The sequence below is a fragment of the Crocodylus porosus genome, unplaced genomic scaffold (genome assembly GCF_001723895.1).
Source record: "Crocodylus porosus isolate Cpor-Errol unplaced genomic scaffold, CroPor_comp1, whole genome shotgun sequence".
NCBI lineage: Eukaryota > Metazoa > Chordata > Crocodylia > Crocodylidae > Crocodylus > Crocodylus porosus.
Genome location: NW_017728931.1, coordinates 119086523 through 119098606, shown reverse-complemented (window position 1 = coordinate 119098606; position 12084 = coordinate 119086523). Strand labels below are relative to the sequence as shown.

The following is a 12084-nucleotide window of genomic DNA, read 5'->3' as shown; positions in this document are numbered from 1 at the left end:
ACCCCGGTGCTCTTTCCTGCCAAGGCAGGGGGTCGGACTAGATGATCTACCTAGGTCCCTTCCGACTCTAGCTACTATGAAACTATGACTTGGTTATTAGATTACTAGCTTTCTTTTGTTGTTTTACAGGCCCTATATGTCTATTGGAACACTACGCGATCAAGTTATTTATCCTGATTCAGTAGATGACATGCATGGAAAAGGATATCGAGACCAGGATCTGGAATGTATCCTACAGGTTGTTCATCTGTATCACATAGTTCAGAGAGAAGGAGGTAGGTCCCATATTTTTGTAAAGAACTTATTAAAAAAAAAACCCCAAATATCTCTCAAACAGGTATTTACATCTTAGCACAACCACAGACTGTCAGGTAGGACAATATGGTCTTACTGTTTCTTTGTATTCTACTGTCAGTCTATCTCAGGGGTGGACAAAATGTGGCCCACCAGACCATTCTATCTGGCCTGCGGGGCCCCTAAAAAATTAATATTTATCTGCCCCTGGCTGCCTGTCATGTGGCCCTCCATGGCTTGCCAAAACTCAGTAAGTGGCCCTCCACCTGAAATAATTGTCTGCCCCTGGTCGATCTGTTATCTCTCTTATTATACTTCAACAGTAAACTCTGTTGGGCAGGCATCTGCTTAGTTTATTCAGGGCTTTGCATCATAGGGACTTAAGTAGGCTATTTAGGTACCACAATAATACAAATAATAATAGCGTCATATAATACAAACATTAGGCCAACTTCTTTCACATTTGTCTTAAAACATTGTAACTCCATTGATTCTACAAGATATAAGTGAGAGGAGACTCAAGTTCATTATCATCTGTCAGTGCCTGACCAAAGCAAGCACAGATGAAGTAACATCCTCTATCAGCATCACCAGACTGAACTAGTTAAAAATAACTGAACTGCCACTAGAATCTGAATGTTTACCACTTGCAGTATAAGTTGCCATGGTATTCCCAGTATTCCTGAATCTAAGAATAGGAAGCAGTACACATACCTCACTGCGGTAAATGTCAAGATATTAATGGTTCCTGTTGCATCTAGGGAGCTGGAACATTTGATGGACTTTTTTTTCAAACCCTGCAGATAGTTTTCATAGTTCTAGTTGCTACAGTCACTAATTTATCATTTGGATTTACTTCCTGCATTATGCTTTTATAGTGGATTTATGACAGCTGCATTAGCATTTAAAAAGCAAAAGGATACTCAGGAAGAGAGTTCAGGATGCCTGGTCATGCAGCTGCCTCTTTCTGCCTATCATCAGTGCTCCTTCAGGGCCACTGTCGGCACTTTAGGAATATTGCATTGTAATACATATTGTCTTGGAAACTAAATGTATCATTCTCCCACTATAATTCACTTTAGTAGCTCAAGCAGCAGAAGTTTCAAGCCCATTTTTTAATTATAATTCTCCAACTGGAGTCCATTACTTTGTTAAAAGGCCAGAAGATTGGTTTTGTTTGTAAAACCTATATAGGAACTTGAACTACATGAGCAACTTTTTTATTGTACTCTGGATTGGGGGGTTGTAATTTTTTTGTCCATGGTATAACATCACTTTCCATACTAACCGTATGTTCCAACTACAATCCTACACATTTGCATTTTAATTCTGATTAATGTTGCTGACATTTAAGAATGCAATTGTTGCTGACCCAGACCTATAGTAGTCTGGGGTACGTGGATGTTAGCCTCTTCAAATAAATATTAAATAAAAAACCCCTCAGTAAATAAATATGTATTCACCCAATCACATTCAGCATTCACACCAATTAATACAACATAATGGTGGAAAAAAATATCAGTGGGCTAAACCTGTTAAATGTGAAAAATGGGTAGCAGGGCTTTACCAACTAAATTTAGACTGTAAATAGAATCGTTCATTTCCCAATTTAGTTTCTATAACTGAAACAGCCACAAACAGGGGCAGTAAATGCTCTGGCTGGAGTGGGGACCCAGGGGAGGAGGTGGGGAGGAAGTAATGAAGACAAATATTTGGAATAAACAGAGAGGTGAATAGGAAGGACAGTTTTGTAGTTTCCCTGCTTTGTGTGCCATCCTGCCACTTGTGAACTGCTTTCACAGTGGAAGGGTATGATGCAATGAGGTAACATTTCAGTTTTTCAAACATTGAATACATTGATTTCCATGTAAGCAGTGCACTGTAAAAGCAGTAAAACACCCTGTGGCTTGCATACCTAGGTTGTGACTGTTGGCCTTTGTGTCTTGCAGAGCACAAGGCTTTCAAATTTACTACACAATTTGCAGGTGCCAGCAAGTGCATACCCAGCTGTGGCTACAATGTTATAATCAGCAAATACAGGTGAAGTGGTTGCAATGCCCCCACCTAAAGCTATTGTTTTGCATTAGTGTTATATACTATTAGGTATACAGTCCAGATCTGAATAGAACTGTAGGTTTGGAAGGAACCTCAGGGGTCAGAGCTAGGCCGGCCCCCAACACAATACAGGTAAAGAATTCCTGTTACTCCCCAAAAGGTATGTGACATTACATTGCTTTACAAACAGTATTTCTCATTAAGTTTTTCTGTTGTCTCCTTGTCCTTCACATACTATCCCCATTTCAGATTTCCCTTGCTGTATTATGCCCTTATTAGATTGTTAACTCCTCAGGACATGGCCCTGTTGCTTCAGATGGCTGTGAATGCTGTAGACACATAAAGTCTTTACATTTCATTCCCTAAGGGCAGGGATGAGAGAGCCATATACAGCTTGTAGTAAGCAAGCCTGATTCTGATCTCTTTTACACCAGAGTAACTCTGTTGTCTTCAACAGAACTACTTCTGATTTACATCAGTCAAAGCATGATAAAAATTTGGACCAGCAGGTGTAGCTTTACAGAACTCTCTTGGTAAAGCTTAGCAGCAGTGTACAAACTACACAGTAGGGGGAAATCAGTCAGAAAGGCCCAAGTACTTCTCCCTTTTCTGCCAGTGATAGAACTCCCTTGAACTTCAGTGGATCTGAGACAAATGAAACAAAGTGAGTGGAAGAGATGAAGAGAAATGGTTTTAACACTCAATATGTGTATTAAAAATGTGCAAGTCTTTAAGCAGGCAAAGCAGAATGTAAGAGGAAAAGCAGTTCCTGAAGTCCAAGTTCAGCAGACATGTTCCATTATGCTAGGAGCTGAAATTACTTCCTACAGAACCCCCATCATTATTTTCTATACCCATGGGTGTAGGGTGAATATATTAACCAGCTCGCTGGTAGTCATCTTACACCAGCATTACCTCAGTACTGAATTTGGTCCAGGATGGACAAAAGTGACTCTGGTCCATGTAAGATGTTTTATTCAGATGTACTTTAAGTGGAACAGCATTTCTATAAGGAGGTATAATAATAGTGTTATTTATAAAACCCACCCGCAGTCCTGCTGTGGTGCTCATTCAATATCCAATATATGTGCAACAATCTAGAATAAAAACCATATAGATGTATAGTAACTTTGTGTCGTGGGTCTTCAATTTACTAGAATTCACTTCTATTTTAAAACGTGTGTGTATTTAATAAGTATCAGAGGGATAGTTAGTCACGTTAATCTGAAGTTGGGCAGAAGGTAGGATAGAGATGCATCAGTTATATAGCGTATTATAGAGTAATTGACTATTCAGTTAATCTGTAATGTGCATCTCTACCCTCGCCTAGCAAGCATCGATAATCACACTGCAGCCTGTGGCCAGGGGCCAATCTTGGGGGATTGGGGAGAGGGACAGTGATGCAATCACACCCCTCCTTTGATTCCACCTAAAGTGTAAAACCAACTGCCTGGGAGTGGCAGCAGCATCATTTCGGTTCAGGCATCAGTGAGGGAATCACTTGACTGCATGGTTCTCTATAATGTACCTAATTCCTTCTGAAAGCTTCATTCCACAGGTGTCAATAAGCCTCTTTCCTTTTTAATGTTTTTGATGTTCTGTTAATCAAGTTATCCTTTCTTAGTCAATTCTGCAATCTGTTAGTGGCTTCAGTTAATGTAGCTCCCATTTCATAGCCCTGCAGTCTGTTTTAACTCTAGCTAAAACGAGTAACTCAGGTGTGCAAATAACATTCAGTGAAGCATTGGATGCACTGTCAAGATTCTCAGGAAGGTTAGATTTTATTTTATTAATCTGAAAAGAGACTATAGTTAATTCTAATGACATCAGGACTACTGAAACAACATCTTTTGATTATTTTTCCTAGTTCATTGTATTTTATACATAATATATGATACAGCAAATCAATGCACATTTTGATACATTTATAAGTGTCTTTGCTCTGATCTTAAACTGAATAGTGTAGCCTTAGCTCTCTAGTTTATTGGTAAAGCTTCTAGTTTCCTTTTAACTGGAGAAAAATGTGTTGTAAGTGATGATGCACCACACCATCTGCATCCCCCTTTTGAGAATCCTAGATCCACCCATGCCTGTGGACCTTAGCAGCTTGTCACATGATAAAATCACCAAACGTGTTGTAATCTGCCTGTTACATAACCAGTTCTGCCAGTTCAGGGACTGGTGCAATTACTAAACAAGTTGATCTAGTTCATAAATGTTCAGCTCCCTCAATTACTAATATTAATTATTTTGTGTTGTGGTAGCAACCCACAAACCCTAGCAAGGCTGGGACATCATTCTTCCAGGTAAGGTACAAACACACAGATAGCTTTTACTCATGCCCCAAAGAGTGTACAGTTAAATAATTTTAACTATATTTATGCTTTTATTAAGGAAGTTACTCTGTCATGACCTTCTGGATAACTGGAGACTTATTTGTGCATGTTTATAGCATTTCAAAAAGAAATATAGCTTTTTTTATTGACCTCTATACAGTAGCTAAATGCAACTTTCATGTACATGGGACTCTCAGGATGCATTGTATGATAAACCCCCCAACCATGCCTAAAGAGAAAAGCCTACTTTTCATTGCTGGAAATGGGGATGATCAACGAGTCAATACAATTGGTGCTGTGATTAAACTGATTGCATGATCTTCCACCTATTATACCCAGGCCAGGCACCATTAGGATGATAGGAAATTATGGTTACAAAGGACCTCACAGGGATATCTAATCCAGCCCCTTCCTCAAGGCAGGATCATCTCAGGATAAACGATCCTAGCCAACCTGCTCTTGACCATTCTGATGGCCTGAATTTTTCTTGATAGCTGTTATATATATTGCATGAAAAACTGTCATGTGTCTCATACCATTTTTGTGCAAAATGTTAAATGTCTTTTAAATTCATTCTGAAATCCTGGAATCCTTCTGCAGATATTTTTTGTTTTTCTGGTGCTAAAAACAGATATAATATTCATCCAGTTGCATTATTTATACATAAATGTATTAAACAGTCCGATACTAAGAGGAAATATATTCAGTGGTGGAAGCTGATTGAGAGTCAGAAGGTCTAGCTTATATTTCTGCCTTACTCAAAGATTTGCTTTGTGTTCATGGCAAGACACTTTTCTACCTCCGTTTCCTTTTTCCCTTTCCTTTCTTCCTGTGGCACAGAAGGGTTTGAGGTTTATCAGGGTTAAAAAACACTGAGATCATAGAATCATAGAAAATTAAGGTTGGAAGCGACCTCAGGAGGTCATCTAGTCCAACCCCCTGTTCAAAGGAGGACCTTCCCCAACTAGATCATCCCAGCCAAGGCTTTCTCTAGTTGGGTCTTAAAAACTTCCCAGGATGGAGATTCTACCACATCTCTGGGTAATCTGCTCCAGTGCTTTACTACCCTTCTGCTGAGAGAGTTTTTCCTAATATCTAGCGTAACCTACCCTTGCTGCAACTTGACACAGTTACTTCTTGTTTTGTCATCTGCCACCACTGAAAACAGTCTAGCTTCATCGTCTTTGGAACCAGCGTTTAGGTCGTTATTAAATCCCCTCTCAGTCTTCTCTTCTCTAGACTAAATAAGCCCAGTTCCCTCAGCCTGTCCTCCTATGCCATGTGCCCGAGCCCCCTCACTATTTTCATTGTCCTTCACTGGATTCTCTCCAATTTGTCCACATCCTTTCTGTAGTGGCCCAAAACTGGACACAGCACTCCAGATATGGCCTCACTGGTACTAAATAGAGGGGAATAACCACTTCCCTTGATCTGCTAAGAACACTCGTAACAGTGCAGCCCAGTATGGCATTGGCCTTCTTGGCAACAAGGGCACACTGTTGGCTCACATTCAGCTTATTGTCCACTGTAACCCTCAGGTCCTTTTTGGCATAGCTGCTGCCCAGCCTGTCATCCCCCAACCTGTACTGGTGCATGGGATTGTTCCATCCTAAGTGCAGGACTTTGTACTTGCCCTTATAGAACATCATGAGATTTCTTTTGATCCAATCCTCCACTTTGTCTGCGTCTCTCTGAATCCAAACCCTACCCTGCAGCGTATCTGCTACTCTTGCAAGCTTGGTGTTATCTGCAAACTTGCTGAGGGTTCACTGTATGCCATCTTGCAAGCCATTGATGAAGATATTGAACAAAACCAGCCCCAAGACCGACTCCTGTTGTACTCCACTTGATACTGGCTGCCAATTAGACAGCAAGCCATTGATTGACCTGACCCTCTGAGCCCCATGATCCAGCCAGTTTTCTGTCCACCTTACAGTCCATTCATCCAACCCATACTTCCTCAGCTTGCTTGTGAGAACGTTGTGGGAAACCTGTATCAAAAGCTTTGCTAAAGTCAAGGTATATTATGTCTGCTATCAGGGCTAGTCCAAGGGTAATTGGCACCCTAGGCGAACTGTATACCTCCACACCCCCACTACTTCCAATATAGAGGAAAATAAGTCTAGAAATGAACTTTTACCTGTACTTATTTGATATTCAAAATGAACAATCAAACAATAAAATTTTATTTTATTGATTGTTTCATGCCTTTTATTAACCCTAACATAGGTCCACTTGAGAGTTGAAAAAGTAGGAGTTGTGATTCTAGTGATCTTCCCTCAGATCTTTTCAGAGATCTGTCTCCCCTTACCAAACCAAAGGTCTTAGACCAAGGTGGAGCCAAAGCCAGCCAGGGCTGATGTTCCTGTTGTTTTGTTCTGCGTATCATTTTGGTGCCCTAGGCAACTGCCTAGTTCACCTAATGGTTGGACCAGCCCTGTCCACTGTTCTCCCTGAATCCTTGGAGCCAGTCATTTCATCGTAGAAGGCAGTCCAGTTGGTCAGGCATGAGTTACTGCTGGTGAATCCATGCTGACAATTCCTAATCACCTTCTTCTCCAAGTGCTTAGAAATGGATTCCCTGGGGACCTGCTCCATGATATTTCCAGGGACTAAGGTGAGGCTGACCGGTTTGTAGGTTTCTGGATCCTCCTTCCCTTTCTTAAAGATGGGCTCTATATTTGCCCTTTTTCAATTGTCCGGGACCTCTCCCAGTCGCCATATGTCTTCAAAGACGATGGCCAGCAGCTCTGCAATTATATTGGCCAACTCCTTTAGCACCCTCAGGTATATCCCATCCAGCCCCATAGACCTATACATGCCCAGCTTTTCCAAATAGTCCCTAATCTGTTCCTTTGCCACAGTTGGCAGTTAACCTCCTTCCCAAACTGTGCTGCCAGCTGCAGTAGTGTGGGAGCTGTCCTTGCCTGTGAACATATGTGAAAAAGGCATTGATTACTTCAGCCTTTTCTGCATCATCTCTAACTAGGTTACTTCTGCCTGTCCCATTTAGTGAGGGACCCACACTTTCCCTGATCCTCCCCTTGTTGCTGACTTACTTGTAGAAGCCCTTCTTGATACCCTTCATGTCCTTCGCTAGCTGCAACTCTGGTTGTACTTTGGCCTTCCTGACTTCGTCCCTGCATACCCAAGCAATGCTCTTATAGTCCTTCTTAGTTGTTTGTCCAAGTCTCCACTTCTTGTAAACTTCCTTTTTGTGTTTTAGCTCACTAAAGAGTTTCCTGTTAAGCCAAGCTGGTCTTCTGCCATATTTGCTAGTCTTCCTACACATCAGGATAATTTGTTCCTGCACTCTCCATAAGACTTCTTTGAAGTACAGCCAGCTGTCCTGGACTCCTCTCCCCCTTAGACTTGTCTCCCAGGGGATCCTGCCCATCAGTTCCCTGAGTGAGTCAGCGTCTTCCTTTTTGAAGTCCAGGGTCCTTACTCTGCTGCTCTCCTTCCTTCCTTTCTTCACAATCCTGAACTCAGTCATCTCATGCTGACTGCTGCCCAGGTTACCATCCACTACTACATTCTGCACCAATTCTTCCCTGCTTGTGAGCAGCAGGTCAAGAAGAGCACAGCTCCTAGTTGGCCTCTCCAACACTTGTACCAGGAAGTTGTCCCCAACACTCTCCAGAAATTTCCTGGTTTGCCTGTGCACTGCTGTATTGCCTTCCCAGCAGATGTCAGGGTGATTGAAGTACCCCCATGAGAACCAGGGGCTGTACTCAGGAAATTTCTGGTAGCTGTTTGAAGAAAGCCTCATCTACCACATCCTCCTGATCTGGTGGTCTATGGCAGACCCCCACTATGACATCACCTTTGTTGCTGTCTCCTCTGACCCTAACCAGAGACTTTCAACAGGCCTGTCTCCAGTTTCATGCTGGAGCTCTGAGCAATCATACAGCTCTTTTACATAAAGAGCAAGTCCTCTTCCTCTTTTCCCCTCCCTGTCCTTCCTGAACAGTTTATACCCATTCATGACAGTGCTGCAGTCATGCAAACTATTTCACCAAGTTTGTTATTCCAATTGCATCATAAAGAGATCCTTTGATATGAGGTGCCATGTAAGTGCACAAGATACAAAATAGATACACTTACATGGCACCTCATATCAAATATTTACACTTAATATATATATATAATGTGAAGTTGTGAAGAGCTACATTACTAATATTCAGGGAAAACCATTAGACAGTTAGAATATGATATTAAATGCAAAGTTAGCTTTATGTTCCCTCCTTACTGATTGTTAAATTCATGTGGTTCTACATCTGGAAGGAGGAGACAGGAGAAGGGTGATAGGGGAAATGAGAAAAAGCTAAAATGCAAACACATGATTCAGTCCGTCACAAATCTGTCTATAAATAGGCTAATCATCCTTTTTTGGAGAAGACAATGAGAACATTTTACTGAGCAGGTCAGTTCCCTACAGTTCCCAGCAACCTTCTCTCCCTTTTTGCCTTTCACCAAACTCTTTTACCAGGGTCGGCCTAGGTTGTGTATAAACACAGTTCCCATTTCCACCACTATACACGCACATCTACTAACACAAGACAGGCAAACCAGGTAGGGTCCAAGTACTGGATCCCAGTGGATCTCTGGGGTTTGGCTTTCTTTTTAACTTTAAAATAGCAGGGCATAAACATTGTCTTAACATCTTCCTGAGTGGCGTAATCTGAATGGTATTCCTGTGCAGAACCTCTCCTTATCCTTAGAAGAGCAGGAAGAATCAGAATAGGGCTGGGTTGCTCTGCAGACCAGGGTGTCACAAGAAGTTTCTTCTTGCAGTTGCCACCAGTGATGGAATTCTACACATGATAACCCAGGAAAGGGAGACAAGAAGCAGTATACCCCTCCACAACATGTAAAGCTGGAAAAGATATATATATCTGTTGTCCATATCTGTATGCAAACATACACATATATAAATTTGTAAGAGAAGCTATTTGTTTTATCTTGCTTTGTTATTAATAGTAATTGCAACTTAATTAGGTGACTATAATTTACAATTCAGTACAACACAAATGCTTGGAATTCTGCTTTGACTTTACTGATCCATATTTTCAGTTGCCCTGACCTGTCATCAGGAGACAAATTGAGGCTACTTCTTAAATTACAAAGGCTTAGCCATCCTGGTTGTTTGTGTGACTCCAACAATGCTGTAATGTGGCCAGAACCCTTGAAAAACCCTTGTAAAATCCTGCCTACACTTTTAATTCTTGGCCAAAGTCAAGAAGTAACACGGGCTACCATGGTTCCTTGACCTTGTTCACAGTCTCCCCTGGAAAATGTTCATTTTGTATCAGGCAGCAGCAGCAGTAAAAAAATTCTTGTTGGTTGTCTTATTCCTCTAGATACAGTGCTCCCGGGCTGATCTAGAAGTATATCCTTCATCTCTCCCAGCCCTTCCCCCCCACCACTTTGTCTGAAAGCCTGTTTCTCTCATCACAAAATGATTTATTGGGAGAAATGTGCTTCCCCAGGCTCATTTTTCCCTTTTTACAACAATTCCTTGGTTTTACTGTATGGTCCAGCTTAACCACTTCATTAAAAACTTTTAATAAGGCCATTTGTATTCATAGTGAGATGATTCATGTCATAACACCGACATAAACATGACTTCATGGTAATAAGGTCAAAATACATGCATTAGAACAGTTGCTTGTTGCATCTTTGTATAATTCTGTGGGGGAGAGAGAAAAATCCTATGGGGAAAAGCTAATTCAGAAAGGTATCACATTTCATAAAAGTTGGGGGTCACATTAGATCATGAAGTGGGAGAGGCCAGGGCAAGCACTGCAAAAATCTTAAGACATTTCAGTTGCCCAGTTTTGTGTTCGCTGCCTGAACACACACTTGCCAATGTATGTGTGCACTGAAGTCTTTCTATCCAGCTTCCCAGTGCCTTTAGGAGACTGTTGCCGACAATTGCAAGTGGAGCTGTGTAACATTGCTGTCTCATGCTTTGAGCTCTCATTTATTTTTTAAGCTTCTTTTCTCTTTATCTGGTGGACTGGTGTTATTAAATTTATCTCAGTCTTTCACAGAAGAATATCAAACATGTTAGAGAAGAAACAATTTCATGTACACAGCTGAAAGCATGTTTAGCAGAGGGGAGATGCACACCTTTTCAAATGTACCTGCATTCCATTCAGAAGTGACTCAGGGCCTAGGCCTCCAATCCTATTAAGTTTGCAGTAGGAAATTTTCTGAGGCAGTTTGGAAAATGTTACCCTTCCCCTTGACTGACCTGCACCATTGGACATTTTCTTTCTGCTTTAAATCCAAGACTGCAGACCTAAAGCCAATTAAACATGTCTTCAGTTTATCCCCATATACTATCGTTCCACCTTTTGTTTTTATCTTTTTGAAGGCTGGGATGCTGTGATGGACTGGAAAGATGTCTTATCAGGAGGAGAAAAGCAGAGGATGGGCATGGCTCGAATGTTTTATCATAAGTAAGGATCTGTATTTGCTCTTTGGGCAGCTACTCTAATGGAGAAAGAGCTTTGGAGGCTTGCCACAATAGTCTTGAGTAATAATATTACTTTATGTAATACCAGAAGGTAATTGTGTATGAAAACATACCGTGCTGCTTAATTATTTGAGCTCAGCTTCATAGTTTGGGTGATATTTCTTACTGCTAATGCGTTTTACATAACCTATCCTTGCATTTTCCAGATGTCACTTTCATTACCACCTTTGACCCAAGTAATCATATCAGAGATGTCCAAGTGCTATCATGGGCATTTGTTGCACTGTTGCACAGAATATGTAATACTGAGAGCCAGCTTTCAGACTTGTCCTGTTTGGCTACCAAGGAACACTGCAAAGGTGCTCAACCCCAGGAAAGGTCAGAAACTCCTTGCATTGCTCTTGTATCCTGACAGGGCTGTCCAGAATCTCCATCACAATGCATCCAGCAAAATCAGGAAGCAGAAGCCTTGAATTTTTTTAATTAACACTAATATTGCAATAGTACTTAGAAGTCAGCTATAGAATCATAGAATCAGTGAGTCGGAAGGGATCATCTCGTCCGACCCCCTGCCATGGGCAGGAAGGAGCACTGGGGGTGGCAGGGGTCATAAGACCCCAGCCAGGTGCCTATCCAGTCTCCTCTTGATGATTTCCAGGGAAGGTGAGAGCACCACCTCTCTGGGAAGCATATTCCAGGCTCTGGCCACCCTTCCAGTGAGGTAGTTCTTCCTAATACCTAATATCCTCCCTCAGCTTGTGGCCATTGTTCCTGGTGACTCCAAGACTTTCCCCGAGTCCCTGCTGCTGGACCCTGATAAGGTTGTAGACAGTCACAAGATCCCCCCCCTCAGTCTCTTCTTGTGGAGACTGAAGAGATTCAGGTCCCTCAGCCTCTCCTCATAGGGCTGGCCAC

General features: G+C 41.7%; 1 protein-coding gene across 1 annotated transcript in view; it reads left to right on the top strand.

Moving 5' to 3' along the window:
- ABCD2 (ATP binding cassette subfamily D member 2) overlaps positions 1 to 12084 on the top strand; it is a gene marked incomplete at its 5' end in the record, with an annotated part of 76672 nt that overhangs the window by 53731 nt on the left and 10857 nt on the right. The window contains 2 exons of the mRNA XM_019543963.1: positions 130 to 275; positions 11068 to 11152. Of these exons, the coding sequence (XP_019399508.1) occupies positions 130 to 275; positions 11068 to 11152 (231 nt within the window). The remainder of the gene's footprint in view (positions 1 to 129; positions 276 to 11067; positions 11153 to 12084) is intronic.